The 20,470-nt window shown below is 37.4% G+C and overlaps 1 protein-coding gene across 1 annotated transcript in view; it reads left to right on the top strand.

Annotated features, from left to right (window-relative positions):
* The window catches only part of APPL1 (adaptor protein, phosphotyrosine interaction, PH domain and leucine zipper containing 1), a 49,041-nt gene that overhangs the window by 10,976 nt on the left and 17,595 nt on the right, over positions 1-20,470 (top strand). The window contains exons 2-12 of the mRNA XM_011947303.1: positions 1,115-1,174; positions 1,675-1,746; positions 4,402-4,489; positions 6,068-6,109; positions 6,873-6,931; positions 10,813-10,959; positions 12,143-12,225; positions 12,971-13,129; positions 14,143-14,331; positions 16,739-16,781; positions 18,082-18,138. Coding sequence (XP_011802693.1) covers positions 1,115-1,174; positions 1,675-1,746; positions 4,402-4,489; positions 6,068-6,109; positions 6,873-6,931; positions 10,813-10,959; positions 12,143-12,225; positions 12,971-13,129; positions 14,143-14,331; positions 16,739-16,781; positions 18,082-18,138 — 999 coding nt within the window. The remainder of the gene's footprint in view (positions 1-1,114; positions 1,175-1,674; positions 1,747-4,401; positions 4,490-6,067; positions 6,110-6,872; positions 6,932-10,812; positions 10,960-12,142; positions 12,226-12,970; positions 13,130-14,142; positions 14,332-16,738; positions 16,782-18,081; positions 18,139-20,470) is intronic.

Genomic DNA, 20,470 nt, shown 5'->3' with positions numbered 1-20,470 from the left:
TGTCTCCCAGGCTGAAGTACAATGGTGCAATCTCGACTCACTGTGCCCTCCACCTCCCAGGTTCAAGCAATTCTCCTGCCTTAGCCTCCTGAGTAGCTGGGATTACGGCATGCACCACTACGCCCGGATAATTTTGTATTTTTACTAGAGGTAGGGTTTCACCATGTTGGCCAGGCTGGTCTTGAACTCCTGACCTCAGGTGATCTGCCCGCCTCGGCCTCCCAAAGTGCTGGGGTTACAGGCGTGAGCTGCTGCAAATGGCCAACACTTCCCCTTTTTCAGTAGAGGATTTGAAAGTTGGCTGCCTTTGTTGAGTTAAAAGAAGGCACTAAAAATTAGATGTACCTCTGGAGTACAAGAAGATGAAGGGTATGACTAGGGTTTCTTGTTGACCAGGAATAAAATTTGAAGCTATGTTTGGATAACTTAATTATAAGCTTAAATAGCAACCTAGGTTCTGTGATATACTTTCTTTGGGATTAATTAAGTGTAAAAGTTTTATTTTTTTCCCTTCTTATATTGTTTGCTCTCTGGCTTCACATTTTCATTACATACTTAAAAGTTGCTATGTTGTTGTTTAGCTTTTCCTTGTGATCAGGCTCTGAAGCTTTGCTTTCTGACCACAGAGATATATGATTAATATGTTAAAGAAATGTCGTATTTGTTATAGTCGCTAAAAAAACTAAAGTAAAGTTTTTCGTATGGCTGTGTTGCTGTATTATATGACTAGGCCAACCACATTTTGGTTGTATATTATTAAGTGCTTACTGTAGTCTAGTATTAGCATCTACAGAGAGCAGTAATCAGTCATCAACGTAGACTCTAAAGATTTTGCTAAGGTTATATCAGTTTATTTCTAGGCTTTAAAGTATTTAGTGCTTAGTTTTTGTTAGCAACAAACAAACAAACACCAGGAACGCTGCTGAATTCCTTGAGAGTGTCTATTTTATGGTTTGAGTTTTCTTTTAAAGTGCTTTAATGGTAGTACGCCTTTCCACTGATTTAATGAAGGTTTTAACAATATTTATGTTAAGTGATAATAAATAAATTAGGTATATTCAACTAAAACTTTTTTCTCAGTATGATCATGCTAATTTGAATGCTTTTTCCATAGAATGAATTAAGTGCAGCAACACACCTGACCTCAAAACTTTTAAAAGAATATGAAAAACAGGTATTGTATATCAAAGTTTTAAAAGCATAATTTTAAAAGTATAGTATCTGTATAGATAGACTTTCAACAAGAATCCTTAAGTTTTCTTGAATTCACAGAATATACCATCGAAATTTCGTGATAGCACTTACATTCAGATAATTTTAATGATTTAATATTAAATACAGAGGCTATCTAGTTTACCTGTTTTCTTTTTACAAATGAAGAAGTTGTGACTTGCTCAGCATTACACCATTATTGGAGGAACTGGAGCTAAATGCTAAATGTTTGAACTTCGAGTATGGTGGAGATTCCAATATGCCATGTCAATTGGTTACTTAACAAACAATTAATGTTTATTAATTATATACATTACACAATTTTAGTTAAATGATATTTTAGAGTTTATTAAAAATTTTGGAAGTTTTTCTGAAGTTATTTAAAAATGTAAATTATAGTAATGTCATTCCCAAAAGACATGACGTTGAAACTTTACCTCATCTCTGTTTCTCGTTTTTCAGCGTTTTCCATTGGGAGGTGATGATGAAGTTATGAGCTCTACATTGCAACAGTTTTCAAAAGTTATAGATGAGGTAAACTTTTATTTTATTTTGCTTGATTAAATGGTCTTGTAATTAAGTTACCCAGTTGCTTGGCTTTTATTTTATGAGTAAAGCTCTATTACAGAGATGACTAAAGAAGAACCTTACTTCTACATCCTGGTGGCTGGCTCATCAAAACAATACTTTCTTTACCAGATTAAAACATTGTTTTCCAGGAATAAACATATAGATGTGCTTCTTCTGCATGTAGTCCATGTAACATTCAGTCTTGACATGTGTCATTAGATGTAGGCAGGGAGAGAAGAGTTAGGTAGTAAGCTACATCTGGCTTCTTTGTGGTTACTCTAAGCAACATTTTACTGTTTAGTCTTTATTAATCCTGTCATCCTAAACAGCCAAAATCAACCCTGAATTCCTCAAATCAGTCACCACAACAAATCATTAAAACAAAGACCTGAAAGCTAACAGGAAGAAGAGGTAGTGAGAGCTTATGGAGAATCAATAACTGTTCTCTACTGCTGCAGTAAAACCTCTTCTTTTCACATGGACCATTTGATAGTCCTGTGTTTTCTAGAATCTTAACTGGAAAAGTATTTTTTTTGAAATATTTTAATAACCCATTATAGCAAAATGTTTTACCAGGAAATCAAGATAAAGAAATAATGTAATTTTTTTCATTTCAAAAATTGTGGTAAAGTACACATAGCATGGCCAGGCGCGGTGGCTCAAGCCTGTAATCCCAGCACTTTGGGAGGCCGAGACGGGCGGATCACGAGGTCAGGAGATCGAGACCATCCTGGCTAACACTGTGAAACCCTGTCTCTACTAAAAAATACAAAAAACTAGCCGGGCGAGGTGGCAGATGCCTGTAGTCCCAGCTACTTGGGAGGCGGAGGCAGGAGAATGGCGTAAACCCGGGAGGCGGAGCCTGCAGTGAGCTGAGATCCGGCCACGGCACTCCAGGCCGGGCGACAGAGCAAGACTCCGTCTCAAAAAAAAAAAAAAGTACACATAGCATAAAATTTGCCATTCATGACATTTAGTACATTCACAGTGCTATGCAGCCATAACCACTGTCTGGTTTTTAGGACATTTTCATCATCTCAAAGGAAGCCTTGTGCCCGTTAAGCAGTATATTAGTCTGTTTTCACACTGCTGATAAAGACATACCTGAGATGGGTAATTTATAAAGAAAAAGAGGTTTAATAGACTCACAGTTCCACGTGGCTGGGGAGGCCTCACAATCGTGGCGGAAGGCGAAAGGCACATCTCACATGGCAGCACATGAGAGAGAATGAAAGACAAGTGAAAGGGGAACCCCTTAGAAAATCATCAGGTCTCGTGAAACTTACTACCACGAGAACAGTATGGGGGAAACTGCCCCCATGATTCAGTTATCTCCCACGGGGCCCCTCCCACAACATGTGGGAATTATAGGAGCTACAATTGAAGATGAGATTTGGGTGGGGACACAGCCAAACCGTATCAAGCAGTCATTTCCACCTCCCTGCTCCCTCAGTCCTTGTCAACCACTAATCTGCTTTCTTTCTGTATGACTTTGCCTACTTTTGATATTTCATGTAAATGAACTCATAATTTTAGAGTTTTTAATGTCTGCTTTCACTTAGCATAATGTGTTCAAGGTTCATTCATGTTGTAATATGCCTCAGTACTTCATTCCTTTTTTGGCTAAATAAAATTTCATTGTTATGGATATATCAAGTTTTGTTTATCTAGTCATCTCTTTATATATCTGTATCTGTTTATCTAGTCCTTGTTCATTTGTGTTGTTTCTACCTTTTAACTAGTTCAAATAATGTTGTTATGAGCATTCATATACAGGTTTTTTTTTTTTTTTTTGAACAACAGTTTTCAGTTCTCTTGAGTAGATTACCCAGAAATGGGATTGCTGGGTCATTGCATGGTAATTTTATGTTTGTTTATTTAAAAGTTAAATAACGTAGAAAACCACCAAACTGTTTTCTATAGTGCCTGCACCATTTTACATTCCTACCAGCAGTGTAGGAGGGTTCCAGTTTTTCCACATCCTCGCCAACAATTATTTTTGTTTGTGTGTATGTAAAATTTTTTTAAAAATTATAGCCATCTGAGTGAGTATGAGGTGGTCTCTCATTGTGATTTTGATTTGCATTTTCTTGATGTCTAATGATATTGAGCACCTTTTCATGTGCTTATTGGCCATTTGTTTATCTTTGAAGAAGTTACACAGATCCTTTGCCTGTTTTTAAATTGGTTGTCTTTTTATTATTAAGTTGTAAACATTCTCTTTCTAAATACAAGTTACGTATCACATACGTAATTGGCAAATATTTTCTCCCATTCTGAGTTGTTTTTTTTTCTTTTCACTTTCTTGATGGTGTGCTTTGATGCATAGAAGTTTTAAATTTTGATGATGTCCATTATATATTTTCTTTTGTTCCTTGTGCTTTTAGTGTCATATGCAAGAAACCGTTACCAAATCCAAGGTCATTCTGTATTTTCTAAGAGTTTAGTAAATGGAATTTTTTTTTACTATATAGTATTTTTTACTGTATCACATAATTTTTAGTGTTTGCCTATATAAAATATAGCAGAACCTTTTTTGCTAGATTCTGTTTAATTTACATAACACTGGTTAAATGTCTGTGTATAGTTATTTGGCCTTTTTGGTCTTTCTTTTTCTAGCTTAGCTCTTGTCATGCAGTACTTTCAACTCAACTTGCTGATGCCATGATGTTCCCCATTACCCAGTTTAAAGAAAGAGATCTGAAAGGTATTGAAGTCAAGCTTATGTTTACTTTCATTGACTGTGAGATCAACGCTTGTAAAATGCATATTACTCTATACCTACACAGATCAACGCTTGTAAAATGCATATTACTCTATACCTACACCATTTCTTGACCACAACCTGTGCCACTCTTACTTTGCTCAGTTATCAAACATTTATAGGAGCTTCTGCTAGATGTCAAACTAGATATTGAGAAATACCGATATGGATAAGATACCCCCTCTTTTGAGAAATTCTAGAGAAGGAAGTGGGCACATGCATAATTACAACACTTATGTCTCTTATAATTAGGGAATGAGCAAGGTGCTGGCAGGGCTGTTAGGAGGGGTCAGCAAGGCTTCACCCAAGGATGTGACATGAGCATTGAACAGTGAAGAGGAATTTGCCAGAAGAGTCATTGTTCTGTTAGAGGGACTAGTGCACAAAGTATGGCTTTTAGAAATACACAGCCTATTTGACAGTAGCAAGAAACTCAGTGTGGCTGCAATGCTGGATGTGTTAGAGTGAGGCAGGAGATGAATCCAGAAATAGAGGAGATGGGAGTAGGTCATGCTAAGAGGCTAGACTTCAGTTTATGAACAAAGGAGAAGTCAATGGGGGTCTTTAAGGAGAGACACAATTCCTTTGGAGGATGGAATAGAGTAGCCTTGTTATGTAGGAGACTAGACTGGGAAGTTGTGGGAGTCCCATGAGATGTGACCAAGGCCTGAGTTAGGATAGTGGCAGAGGGTATAGAGGTGTGTATGCGCTGAAGTGGCAAGAGGTAGGGGTACTGGCACATTTAACAGTCTACAACCTGGTTGTTTGTGGGTTTTATTTTTACCCACTTAGGATTACTAGGTGATACAATGAGTTTTATAGAATTGGTTCTGCTTTCCCATAACTTGTAATCTCAGCCATACAGACTTACTTCCAAAATATGTAGAGAGATTAACAATATTGAACTAATGTATCAGTGAATGGTAAAGTATTTAAATTATACATGGAATACAGACAAATGCATATTATCATACTATTCTATACCTACCACCATTTCTGGACAGCAACCTGTGCCACCTTTACTTTACTCAGTCACCAATATATCTCTAATGTATTTTAAAGATGGAGTTACTAATTGTGGTTGTGATCCTCAAGAATGGTCTTTCTAAGGTCTAGAACAAGATCTCTTTTCTTCAGTGTAAGGGGACTGAATGGCATAATCTTATTAATAAGATGTTTCTCGTTTAGCATTTGAATGTTTAGATTCATATACCAAAAATGCATGATTGTGGCACTAAACCAGAATATTTGCATATCTTACCATTTACAGTGGGTGTTTAAATTTGTTTTTCTGTCATATCACTAATTTGTAGCAAGTAGATTTTCTGGTAGTGTAACTGTTGCTAATGATAGTAAATGTTTCATAGACTAGCTGAAACACAGAATAGCTTTTTCACCCTGAATGTTGAAGTATGAAATATTATTTGGAGTTTTAATTATAGTTTAAGTAACAGTTATTGTTTTCCAAACAAATGTATTTCATAAATATGCCAAACTTAAATTATTCTTGAACTTTTTCAGAAATACTAACATTAAAGGAAGTATTTCAGATTGCAAGTAACGGTAAGCCCTATAATTTGCATACTTATTTCTTGCAGTGATGTATTTGTTTATCAGTGCATATCTGTGGCTAGATTCTTTGTAATAATTGAAAAAAAAAGAACCCAATTAAAAATAAGTGAACATTACTTCAATCAGTATTGCTTCTTAAATTATACTGTATAACCAGTGTAATTTAAGAAAAATCTTAAGGAAATTTAGTCTTATAGGTTACTATCTTCATAATGCCTAAAGAGATGTTATAGTATTTTACCTTTCTTGTTCTTTTATATATCCCAATTTTTCTTTAATGAGTGTTAGATATATATATGTGTGTATATGTGTGTGTGTGTGTGTATATATATATGTGTGTATATATTTTAAGATATGGGTCTTGCTCTGTTGCCCAGGTTGGAGTGCAGTGGCTATTCAAGCCACAATCATAGCATACTGTAGTGATCCTGCTGCCCCATCCTCCTGATTAGCTGGGACTGTTGGCATGTACCACTGTGTCTAAGCTGCATTTCCTATTTTTATACTACAAAATACTTTAAAAAGCTTTACTGCATTAGTTTCCTGGAATTAATTTTTTAAAAACCAGTTTGAGAAGTAGACACATAATTTAGGGGAAATTTGGCTGTGGGGAAAATTTGAGTTCAGTGATCATGTGGTAGGAAATTTTTGCTTCAGTACGTTTGTGGAAAGATGCACATGTGAAGACCATTGAAAGCATTTGTAAGTTTTGAAAAGTACTGTTGTATTGTTAACACTCGTTTCTTTTTTCCAGATCATGATGCTGCAATTAACAGATATAGCCGGTTATCCAAAAAAAGAGAAAATGACAAGGTGTGATAGATATTTATTCTTTCAGTGTCATGATTAACAACTATTCATTAGGTGGTCTAGTTTTTCCTCTATCAAAATAGAGCCAGGAGTTACTGTGTATGTTTTGTTATATTACTCTTAGTTTATTCTTTCCTTCTAGCTGTTTGAAACCTTTCTGATAATCATTGATCTCTTTAAACAAAATATTTTCTTCGGCCAAAATTTGATGTTATGAGTAAACATAACTATTCTGGAAATGTAACTGATGCCCAGTATATAATATTGCCTCTTGTTGCTTTGTATTTTGATGACATGGCATTGCTTCTGTTTAAATATATATGTGTGTTCAAAAATGTCTTCTGAGATAGAGTGGTCAAGAAGTAGAACTGTCACACACATAATGAAATTCTGTTATGAGGCCCTCCTTATTTACAGAAATATATATCTTTTGATATTTGTTCAAGGAGTGAAATACAGAAATATTACACTATATTTGAGGAGAAATGCATTCAAGTAAAGATGAGAGAACAGAATATTAACAAATTCTTCTGGGCGTGCCTTAAGATCATGTCTTTCTCCAGCACCTAGTCCAAGGCTTGATGTGTAGGTCTTTTTTTTTTTTTTGACGGAGTCTCGCTCTGTCGCGGCCCAGGCTGGAGCGCAGTGGCCAGATCTCAGCTCACTGCAAGCTCCGCCTCCCGGGTTTACGCCATTCTCCTGCCTCAGCCTCCTGAGTAGCTGGGACTACAGGCGCCCGCCACCTCGCCCGGCTAGTTTTTTGTATTTTTTTTAGTAGAGACGGGGTTTCACCGTGTTAGCCAGGATGGTCTCGATCTCTTGACCTCGTGATCCACCCGTCTCGGCCTCCCAAAGTGCTGGGATTACAGGCTTGAGCCACCGCGCCCGGCGATGTGTAGGTCTTTCTAGATGCTTGTGACTGAGGTGATCTCTGTGCCTGGGTGTTGGTGTCTGTAGCCTTGGCTGCAGCTGCTGTTGGAAACGCAGTGACTGCTTGTGGGAATCCATAGTTGGGTACGATTTACTGTGCAACGGCTACTGTGACAAAGGAAATGTTTCTCACACAAAAAAGTTGTTTAGTACGAAGATTAATTTCCTTTTCATTTTCTAATTTTAGCTGCAGACTACTACTTAATGGTGTATTGATAAAATGTATATATTTTGAGATCTCTAATAGTCACTTGGCCTTAGAGAAGTAGTCAAAGGCTCTAGGTATCAAATTTGATATATTTTACATTACTTCTGGCTATTCAAAGTATTTTAAAAAACACTTTTTCACCAACTTCATTTTATTTAAAAATTCATTGAGCACTTAATATATATGTCAAACAGTCTGTTGGGTACGTTGGAGGAACAATGGGAATAGGCTTCACTCCTGCCCTCAAAGACTGGATACTGCACATTTATTGAAGGTTACCTGTGTGAAGGCATGCAAGTCGACTAGGAACCAAAGTACAAGGATGACAAGAAGGCATGGATTAACTCTGTTATTAGTTAAATACAATAATAGAGGTTTTAATAAAATGCTGAGAGAGCACAGAGAGGGGAGCAGTTAGCTTTGATTGGTGAATTGGGAAAGGTTATGCCTTTTTTTTTTTTTTTTTTTTTTGAGACAGGGCCTCATTCTGACTCCCAGGCAGGAGTGCAGTGGTGCTGTCTCAGCTCACTGCAACCTCCACCTCCTAGGTTCAAGTGATTATCCTGCCTCAGCCTCCCCAGTAACTGGGATTACAGGCGTGAGCCACCATGCTCAGCTAATTTTTGTATTTTTAGTAGAGGTGGGTGTTCACCGTGTTGGCCAGGCTGGTCTCAAACTCCTGACCTCAGGTGATCTGCCCGCCTCAGCCTCCCAAAGTGCTGGGATTACAGGCGTGAGCCACTGCACCCGGCCAGCAAAGGTTACGCTTTTAAAAGGTGACATTTACATTGAAGATAAGTGGATAACACTAGTTTGGAATTGGAGATTGCTTTCCTGAAAGAAAAACAGCCTTTCAGAGGCACATGGTGGAGTTGGGAGAGTGTAAAGGTTAAGAGTACTCTGTGACAGTAAAGGAGATGTTTGGAGATACGGCAGAAAGGGTAAGAAGTATATTGGTACCAGATTACTATATTAATGACCTTGAAATTTGTGTTAGAGGGAGTGGATAGCCGCCAAAGGATTCTAAGTAGGTGAATAACATCATGCAGTTGTGTTATAGAACAAACATACTAATGAAAATGTGAAGAGGACAAGACTAGAGGGAATCCAATGAAAGGAATTGGAATAGTTTGCAAAGATATAATGAAGGCCTCAGCTAAGGTTGTTACTGAAAGTGGAGAGGAAGGAGTACTTTTGAGAGATATTTCTTTTTTTTTTTTTTTTTTTTTGAGGCGGAGTCTCACTCTGTCGCCCGGACTGGAGTGCAGTGGCCGGATCTCAGCTCACTGCAAGCTCCGCCTCCCGGGTTTACGCCATTCTCCTGCCTCAGCCTCCGGAGTAGCTGGGACTACAGGCGCCCGCCACCTCGCCTGGCTAGTTTTTGTATTTTTTTTAGTAGAGACGGGGTTTCACCGTGTTAGCCAGGATGGTCTCGATCTCTTGACCTCGTGATCCGCCCGTCTCGGCCTCCCAAAGTGCTGGGATTACAGGCTTGAGCCACCGCGCCCGGCCGAGATATTTCTTAAGTATGAGTTGACAAGACTTGTGGTAATAGGAGGAATGAAAAACGAGTCCTAGATTTCTTGGATGTCTGGATGGATCCTGTAGTAATTAAGAGAGCTAAGAAACAAAGTAGAAGAACGGGTTTTGTGTACAAAACTATCTTCAGTTTTGTACATTTGTAGCACATAAACACACATAAAGAACCCAGCTGGAGATGTGTTTCCTCGTCACTTGGGAGAGTGAGAGGAAAGAGATAAAATTTGTGAGTCATTGATATATTGGAATATTAGAATATTCTTGGTACTTGAGGATTCTAAGGAAAGGAGGAAGACAGAAGAACATAATGCCTATTACCTATAGGTAATAGGCATTCAATAAATATATGTTGGTATTCAATAAATATATGTATTCAATAAATATATATTTATTGAATATATAGGTATTCAATAAATATATGTTGTCTGAATAAAAGAACTCTAGGGAGCACACATATTTCAAGTATGGGTGAAGGAAGACGAGCAAGTACAAGAGAGGAAGACTGATAGGGAGAGAACCAGGAGGGGAGACTGGTATGCTGTGAACTGATCAAAGACTAATGGCTAAGCTAATAACAAACAATTGTCTGCCCTTCCTCCATGTGGTAAGCTTTCTCTGCCGTGCTTAGTTTAGTTACTGTACCGTACTTAGTTATGTACAGAATTCTGTTTTCAATATGACTTTTTTTTTTTTTTTTTGAGACAGTCTCTGTTGCCCATGCTGGAGTACAGTTGTGTGATCTTGGCTCACTGCAGCCTCCACCTCCCAGGGTGAAGCTATTCTCATGCCTCAGCCTCCCCAGTAGCTGGAATTACAGGCATGTACCACTGCACCCAGCTAATTTTTTTCCATTTTTAGGAGAGACAGGGTTTTACCATGTTGACCAGGCTGCTCTTAAACTCCTGGCCTCAAGTGATCTTCCTGCCTCGGCCTCCCAAAGTGCTGGGATTACAGGTATGAGCCACCACGCCTGGCCTCAATGTGCATTTTGTAAATTATGTGGTTGGAAGTTAAACAGGAAAATTCGCTTAACCAGTATGTTGAAGGATTTCTAAAAGATCAGAAACAGGAACATCAATGCTCAATTGCTTGTGATACACCTTTTCCTCGGGTAAGCTCTTCTCCACAGCTCCTACTGAAGATAATACAAAATTAAGTAAATAATAGCAGATTATTTACTTAATTATTTAAATCTTTTCATTCAAAGGTGAAGTATGAAGTAACAGAAGATGTGTACACATCTAGAAAGAAACAACACCAGACCATGATGCATTATTTTTGTGCATTAAATACTCTTCAGTACAAGAAGAAAATAGCATTGTTAGAACCTCTACTTGGGTACATGCAAGCTCAGGTAAATACTATACTGTATTTTGGATTATAACTGTCCTAAAAGCTTTATATTAAACTTGATATTTACATTAAGTATAAAGATATTATAAACTATTTTCAACATCCTTGTTCATGTCTGTGTTTTAAGAAGTAATTTTAAAAAATGTCATCAGACTATTATTTTAAGGAAGTTAGGCAGAATGGTTTTCCTTGCAAATGAAGATTTCAAATATTTTAGGGTAAATGAAACCACTTGTTCACCATAGCTGGGGACTGAGAACAGAAAGCTAAATGAATTTCAGAGTTACACCTATTGCTGGAGCTTCAGCTAAACACTTGCTTCATAATAGATCTGAAAGAGAATGAACAGGCTTGAGTTTATCCCATATTCCTTGCATACTTCCTGAGTTAAAAATAATAGATGAACTCCAGCGTGCCCCAAGAGTACATCAGGAAGGGGGCTAGAAATTTGTTTTGGGTAGTATAAGACAAAGTGTCAGTCTCCTAAAAATTAAGAGTTTAAAGAAAATTGAGGCCAGGCGCGGTGCCTCATGCCTAAAATCGAGCACTTTGGTAGGCCGAGGTAGGAGAATCACTTGAGTCCAGGAGTTTGAGACTAGCCTTAGCAATGTAGGGAGACCCCATCTCTACAAAAAATGAAAAAATTAGTTGGGCTTGGTAGCATGCCTCAGTGGTCCCATCAACTTGGGAGGCTGAGATGGACGGATCCCTCGAGCCTAGGAGGCTGAGGCTGCAGTGAGGTGTTATTGTGCAGTCTGGATGACAAAGCGAGACCCTGTCTTGAGAAAAAAAAAAAAAAATTTGAATCTATTTAAGTAAAAGAGTACTTTACTGATTATTCCTCAGATAGAAAACTTATCTTGTAAACATGAAACACTTTATATAATTTATTGGAAATACTTTAAAATTTATTTTCCAATTTTAAAAGATTGTTAACCATACATATGTATTACTTGTTCCAATTCAAAAAATATAAAAGGATATGTAGTGGAATTTAAGTCTAACTTCCTTAATGGCTCCATGTGCAGTAGAAATCACAAACTACAATGTATTTTTACACAAATGGGAATATTCCTTTGTTTTTTACTTAACCATGTATCTTAGAGATTGTTTATATGATTTACTTTAAGTATTGCTTAATGTCTTTTTGTATTGTTCAATTCCCCCCACTCCCTGCTCTCCAGATAAGTTTCTTTAAGATGGGTTCTGAAAATCTTAATGAACAACTGGAAGAATTTTTAGCTAATATTGGAACAAGCGTTCAGAAGTAAGTATTTTTTTCCTTAAAATTGAAAATGAAATGATGTGAATGATAGCTTAACAGCTCAATGATATAATGTAAAGATATTTATCATTTAATTTCCTGAGAGAATATTTTCCCTGCCATGAGAGTTTCTTATGTGGTTCATGGTTACTTCTTGTTTTTGTTTTGTTTTTTTTTTTACCTCTTTTTTCCATAGATTGTGAACTTCGAATTTCTTAATGGTGATAATTTGATTCTAAACTCAGTTTTATGTCTGAATATAACAGACACATAATAGTAATTCCCCATAAGTGAAATTATCTTTAAACTTGAAATTGTGGGAGTTTAATGGGAGATTACTAAATATTGTTTCCAAGCCATGAAAGCTTAGAGAGAGAGAGAAAGCAGTTCTCATCAGGTTCAAAATGCTGAGCAGTATATGTGGTCTGTCCGCGGTATGGAGAGAGATGAAAGTGATTGTTGTTTTAAAGGCACAGGACCTCTGTTTTAAAGGCGCAGTTTGAAAATTACACCAAAATCAGGGATTCAGTGGGGCTTCATTCATTTTTTGAATTTAGTATTGTTTCCAAAATATCTAAGTTTCAAATAAACTGTAAACCTGTTTTAAAATGTATTCGTGTTGTTTTAACCACGCATACCACATATCCTCTCTTTAAGAAAACATACCCAAAACAAATATGCAGGTAAACATGATTGGTAAGGAGTTCTATATTGGTTGTGATTTGTAGTAAATAATCTGTTCTGTCAGTGTTCGCAGGGAAATGGACAGTGATATAGAGACCATGCAACAGACAATAGAGGATTTGGAAGTAGCCAGTGATCCCTTATATGTGCCTGACCCAGACCCCACCAAATTTCCTGTTAATCGAAATTTAACCCGAAAGGCTGGATACCTTAATGCTAGGAAGTAAGAAAACTATTGTTATTTTTGTATATTGTATATCATGTAAGACAATACCAAATGAAGATAATAAATAATTGATGTCTGTCATATTGTTTTGATTTTTATTAAAGGTTGAAACTTTTTAGAGGTGTTAGTATTATGTGAACTTTTTGACAGATGAGGTACGTGAATACTTTTCAGAAATAAAATCCTACCTAGATATTTATTGAATAATGTAGAATGATAAAAGAAGTGAAACCAAGGCTGGGTGTGGTGGCTCACACCTGTGATCCCAGCACTTTGGGGGAGACCAAGGCGGGTGGATCCCCTGAGGTCAGGAGTTCGAGACCAGCCTGGCCAACATGGTGGAGCCCCACCTCTACTAAAAATACAAAAATTAGATGAGCATGGTGGCTTATGCCTGTAATCCCAGCTACTCAGGAGGCTGAGGCACAAGAATCACTTGAACCTGGGAGGCAGAGGTTGCAGTGACCCGAGATCACGCCACTGCACTCCAGCCTGGGGGACAGAGTAAGATTTTGTCTCAAAAAAAAAAAATGAAGTGAAACTAATTTGAGTTTAAGTAAATATTCACATATGGTATCATCACATGAGAATGCTATGAAATATCATTTATCATACTTTAACATATTTGTAATTATAGCACCAAGTCAAATGTTAGTTTTTACCTGATGATAGGATGAAGCAGGTTAACCCTAGAAATAAAATAAATTATATTGTTTTGAATTTACTCCCTTGAAAGTTGAACTATAACCTGTATTTTATGGATCGTTATTATAACAGCCACAGTTTGATAATTTCCAGCCTTGTTTTGGAAACTGTATACACATTCACAAAAGTGAGTCAACATACATGAATTTATTTTAGAGACTGAAAGCATATTTATATTTATTTTCTTGGCATCTTGGTGCCTTTTTGGAAGCCAGTTCTTTGTAACATGCTTTATCTCATGTCTAGCTGATGATGAGATTTCAGGTATGTTGTTATTAAAGAGTGAATGTGCTTTCTTCATTTAGTAAAACAGGCTTGGTGTCATCTACCTGGGACAGACAGTTTTACTTCACGCAGGGTGGAAATTTAATGAGTCAGGCCCGTGGGGATGTAGCAGGAGGCCTGGCCATGGACATAGACAACTGTTCAGTGATGGCTGTGGACTGTGAAGACAGACGATATTGTTTTCAGATCACCTCTTTCGATGGAAAAAAGTTAGTATTTTTTTCTACTATTAATAATCTATAATATTTTAAACTTCTGAAATGTGGGATAATTCCTTTTTGTTTAGAAATTTTATGGACATTTTAGGTTCATATGTATTAAGATAAATTGCTTTTTAATCTTGTAGAAATATATTGAATTTTTGTTTCTGACTTGGTTAAATGGTTTGTTGATATTTTGAGGTTGTCCAAGCAATGTCATATAGTAAAGACCTGTGATTTCATGTTAGGGAACTGGAACTGAAAATCCTGCATAGTATCGGGAAAGACAGAACAAGTTAATGGAAAGAGTCCTAAACCTGGAGTCAGAAAGTTCAAATTCTGTATCCATTACTTACTCTATGGTCTCAGACAGTAGAGTAATGTCTGTAACCCCTCTCAGCTCCATTTTTGTTCATGTAAAATGTGAGTGGGGGGGTTGTAATCCCTACTTCGTAAATTGTTGTGAGGAACAGAAATTCTAACATATGTAATGTGACTGACATATAGTAGGTGCTAACAACAGTGTTATTTTAAAATGTTAATCAAATATTTCTGATCAGATTATTTTTCCATTAATGTTTATAATACCATTTAAAAAAATTTCTATTACCTTTTTTTGAGGTGGGGTCTTACTGTGTCTCCCTGGCTGGAATGCAGTGGTGTGAACATGGCTCACTGTAGCCTCAACCTCCTGGGCTCAAGGGATCCTCCCACCTCAGGATCCCAAGTTGCTAGGATCACAGGTGCATGCCACCATGTCTGGCAATTAAAAAAAATTTTTTTTGTAGAGATGTCTCATCATGTTGCCCAGGCTGGTCTCAAACTCCTGGGCTTAAGTGGTCCTCCTGTGCTAGCCTCCCAAAGTGCTAGGATTATAGGCCTGAGCCACCACGCCGAAGCTATTCCCTTTGCATTAAATGAGAATCTTTAAAGTAGCATTTAAAAGAAATTTTCAAAAAGCATGGAAAGTTTAAAAAGGAGTATGAAAAAATTCTACTGTTTTATTAATCGAAAGCAACAATTAACTTTTTTGTTCATTGCCTTCCAATTTTTAACCTAAGTACATTTTTAAAATAGTTGAAGAAATACTGTAATTTGGATTTGTAGCCATCTATTAAAAACATGTTATAATGGCTATTCTATAATCTATTTAAGGACATACGTTATAATTTAAACATTTTCCTACTGATAGATGTTTAGACTATGCCATTTTTCCCCTACTCAATTGAAATACTGCTTTTAACCTTTGAACTTTCTTAATTTAATATTCAGGAGCAGCCTCTGGGTTCCCTAAAAGTCATTTTTCCCCTGTATTTATGCATATTAAGATATTATAAAAATAAATAAATTTGACCTTTACCCCTGAAAAAAAGATACTATAGGCCAGGCTTGGTGGCTCATGCCTGTAATCCCAGCTTTTTGGGAGGCCAAGTGGGTGGATCATCTGAGGTCAGGAGTTTGAGACCAGCCTGGCCAACATGGTGAAACCCAGTCTCTACTAAAAATACAAAAATTAGCTGGGCATGGTAGGAGGTGCCTGTAATCCTACCTACTTGGGAGGCTGACGCAGGGAGAATTGCTTGAACCCAGGAGGCAGAGGTTGCAGTGAGCCGAGATCGCGCCACTGCATTCCAACCTGGGCAACAGAGTGAGACTTTGTCTCAAAAAAAAAAAAAAAAAGATATTATAGCTCACTATCCTTTATCAAAATGGTTGTTTAGTTTCACATTCCTTCTACAAACATACAATGAATGCCAATATTGTGTGGATTTATCCCACTAGATATTGGGAATCACTGTATTCATTTATCAAAATTACCAACTTGTTAACGTGTTACTTACTATAAGTACTTACTTTTTGTTTAATGCTTACCTGATTTCTCATTTCATATTCCTGGTGTGATGCAAAATTAGTAAAAATTATTATTTTCTCTAACTCTAATATTATATCTATAGAAAAGTGAATTAATGATATGTTAGTGATTAACATTGAAATATTTGATTTAATATTAAAGGAGAAATAATGAAGTAAAGTTTTTGCTATTAGGATCATTGATGCATATTTGAAATATATATGATAAGTTCATAATATATAGGAAATGTATATGATAAGTTGAAATGTATTGCCTTCACTGAAATGTAACTTTGTCATGGTCTGTCTTCTGAGGATCAGTACCTGTTTCCTTTTTAGTACATCTTGGGATAGGTGGCCAAAGTCAGAGTTGTTGAAGTCTGCATCCTGATACCTCTGGTGGTTTCCTTTTCCTAAGATACTGTTGGTTGTGTTTTGTTTTTGTTCTTTTAATACCGATTGGTTTTTATATATACCTTTACCTTTAAAGATTAAAAAGTCCTCTCAGATTATGTTGAAAATACTTTTTTAAACAGTTGAGGCTCAAATATCTCTTCTCTTCCAGATCTTCAATTTTGCAAGCAGAGAGTAAAAAAGATCATGAAGAGGTAAGATTTTACCTAGTTCATTTCTTCATTGACATTTAAAAATATTTCTCTGATGACAAAACATTTATTAATATGTTCATTGTAGAAATTTTGGAAAATCCTAGTTAATCAAAAATCTTTCTTTTTCTTTTTTTGGTAAAGGTCTATTGTCCTTGAGCAATATTCTTGTTTCTCACAGAATTTTGTAGTGGGAGGGACCTTAGAGATCATCTCTGCTATTTTAAAGACTCAGATTGAGAAATGACCTTGTGACTGTTGCTGTCTGGCAGGCTGTTAGTATCATGAGGTGACAGTTTAATTTACTCCCTTCTCTCACCAATCCTTTGAGACACTATTTACTGCACTAAGAACATAGTGGCAGCAGATGTGACATGGCAGGAAGCAACTAAAGCTGAAAATCTTGGAGAAATGAAAGATAGAAAAACAAAAATTTGGGAGTCTCTGTTCTTCCTCATGAGCCTTTTATTTTTGACTCCATTTTTACTCCTAGTATATCAGATATGGAAGGTAAGGTATTAGCAATAATTGATGCTTCAGACCTTTATCTTGAGAAACATTCTTCCATGAAAATATATCTTAGCTTGATTTTTTGCCTTTTAATTTGGCATTATAATTGTGTTGGTAAAAGATAAAAGTTGGAAATGCTATAGAGATCTACCTTTATTTACTTCTTATGGAAAAGAGTAATATTAAAACTTGCTTTTGGTCTCTGAGGAACACACACAAATGTCTCTGTTCTCTGCATAATTTACCAAACGAAATATTTGTTTAGATTAGTGAGGCTCATCAGGCACTTCAATCCTCAAGAGTGAAGCAGCACATGTAGAGCGGAGATTGTTTTCTATGCTAATTATTTATAAACTTGACAGAAGGGAGGCATGTAAAATATATTCACCAAGAATATATTTGTCTTTTAAGTTTTTTTTGCATTTGTGTTTATGATACCTGAGTTCACACCGTCTTGTTTGGTGGGGATTAGGAGGGAAAGTGATATAAAAAGATAAATATAGATTATTAAGTATAATTTAACATGATTGCTGTATTTTTTATTTTCTTATATGAATTAAACTTGAGATTCTTATATAAATCTACTGAATGTTTTCATATATTTAAATAATAAAATTATTGAATGTTCTTTTATATATTTATATATACGCACCCTCTTTATGAAATGTTTTCTTATAAGGAAGATAAATGTATTACTTCTAATGAAACATCTGTTGCAGTTGAGTATTGAACATTTGCCTTTACAAGAGAAGCTTTGTAGATAATTATATTTTTCTATTTTTTCCTCTTGCAGTGGATCTGTACAATAAACAACATATCTAAACAAATATACTTAAGTGAAAATCCAGAGGTAATATTTTTATTTTATGTCACCCAGATCTAACAAAATTGAGTAATTTTGTGGCTTACATGTGTTTATTAATTCATAATTTCTCAAGTTCTATAATTTTTTAATTTGGCCTTGAATGGGTAGCTTTTTTTTTTTTTTTAGAGACAGAGTCTCACCCTGTTGCCCAGGCCGGAGTGCAGTGGCCTGATCTTTGTTCACTGCAGTCTCCACCTCCCAGGTTCAAATGATTTCTCCTGCCTCAGCCTCCCCAGTAGCTGAGATTACAGGTGTGTGCCACCACACCCAGCTAATTTTTGTATTTTTAGTAGAGACAGGATTTGATCATGTTGGCCAGGCTGGTCTCGAACTCCTGTCCTCAGGTGATCTGGCCGTCTTGGCCTCCCAAAGTGCTGGGATTATAGGTGTGAGCCACTGCGCCTGGCCTGAATGAGTAGCTTTAATGTGCCATGTATGTAATGAGTGGTCTTCCTAGAACAAGAAATTATTTCAAAAGATACTCAACTCAGTCAACCAACAAATATTTATTGGGTGTTGACTGTTTAACTCTGTGTTGAACACCATGAAGAAAGGAAATACAGAAGAAAATTGAGCCATGGCCTCTGCCCTCTAGGAGCCTATCTGTGTGGAGAGACAAAATTAAAACTTTAGGTAACATTTCAGATAAAACAGGATGTAATTGAAAGCATATGGTGATGACTAAAGGCTTAAGTTTTGAGAATAGTTTTGAGAATATTAAGATTAGTGTGGACTTTAGAGAAAACTCTGTGGAGATGGTGGAAACTTGAGTTGGGTAGGATTTGTTTGTGTTTTGAGGAAAAGAAGACACAGTGCAAATAAGAGAATAAGTACAAATGCAGAAATGGCAAATTTATGAAACTGTAGTATAATTAAAGATTCTTTTTTTTTTTTGGAGACAGTCTTGCTGTGTCGCCCAGACTGGAGTGCAGTGGCACTATCTCAGCTCACTGCAGCCTCCGCCTCCTGGGTTCAAGCGATTCTCCTGCCTCAGCCTTTTGAGTAGCTGGGACTACAGGCCAACACCACCATGCCTGGCCAATTTTTGTATTTTTGTATTTTTTTTTTTTTTTCTCTGTGGCCCAGGCTGGAGTGCAGTGGCCGGATCTCAGCTCGCTGCAAGCTCCGCCTCCCGGGTTCACGCCATTCTCCTGCCTCAGCCTTCCGAGTAGCTGGGACTACAGGCGCCTGCCACCTTGCCCGGCTAGTTTTTTGTATTTTTTAGTAGAGACGGGGTTTCACCGTGTTAGCCAGGCTGGTCTTGATCTCCTGACCTCATGATCTGCCCGTCTCGGCCTCCCAAGGTGCTGGGATTACAGGCTTGAGCCACCGCGCCCGGCCAATTTTTGTATTTTTAATAGAGACAGCGTTTTGCCATGTTGGCCAGGCTGGTCTCGAACTTCTAACTTCAGGTTATCTACCTGCCTTGGCCTCCCAAAGTGCTGGGATTACAGGCATGAGCCACCATGCCCAGCCAAGTTAAAGGTTCTTCATAGAGAATACAAAACTGAAATATGCATACAAGTCAGTTAGCAGTCTTGTTAAAATGCATAATATGATTCAGTATGTCTGGGGTGATACAGCGTGAATTCCCAGTTTTGCGAAGTATACTTTGTGTAGCAAGGATATCAAACCAGATGAACACTGAAGTGTAGATACAGCCATAGGTGCAGTCCAAACATACAGGTAGAACACAGGAGTACAGAGAATCCTGGAAGGAGTCAAGTGGGTACTGCAGTATAGTTGGAAAAGGACTTGACTCTGGGACAGGAGCTGTCTGACCTCTGCCACTCTTGGTGGGCCTGTCTATGCTACGAGAGTCCAGGCAACTCCTGGCTGATGATTTCAGCTGAGGCTGGGAGGGCTGATTTCTTTGGGAGGCTCTTACTCTTCTAAATCGTAATCTGCTGTTGATGTAATGGTGGATTAGATGGGAGGGCTAGACTAGTTTAGTAACTGATTGATACAAAGGATGAAAGAGATGAATAAGGTAAAGATGACTTCCAGGTTTTAAACCCAAGGGAAGAGAAGAGGAATTTGGGAAAGAAGAGTTCTGTTTTTTTCTTAATAAATATGAGGGGCCGGGCGCGGTGGCTCAAGCCTGTAATCCCAGCACTTTGGGAGGCCGAGACGGGTGGATCACGAGGTCAGGAGATCAAGACCATCCCTGGCTAACACGGTGAAACCCCGTCTCTACTAAAAATACAAAAAACTAGCCGGACGTGGTGGCAGGCACCTGTAGTCCCAGCTACTCGGGAGGCTGAGGCAGGAGAATGGCGTGAACCCGGGAGGCGGAGCTTGCAGTGAGCCGAGATCA

The sequence above is a fragment of the Colobus angolensis genome, unplaced genomic scaffold (assembly GCF_000951035.1).
Source record: "Colobus angolensis palliatus isolate OR3802 unplaced genomic scaffold, Cang.pa_1.0 Scaffold26, whole genome shotgun sequence".
Classification (NCBI taxonomy): domain Eukaryota; kingdom Metazoa; phylum Chordata; class Mammalia; order Primates; family Cercopithecidae; genus Colobus; species Colobus angolensis.
This window is presented reverse-complemented; position numbering and strand designations above follow the sequence as displayed.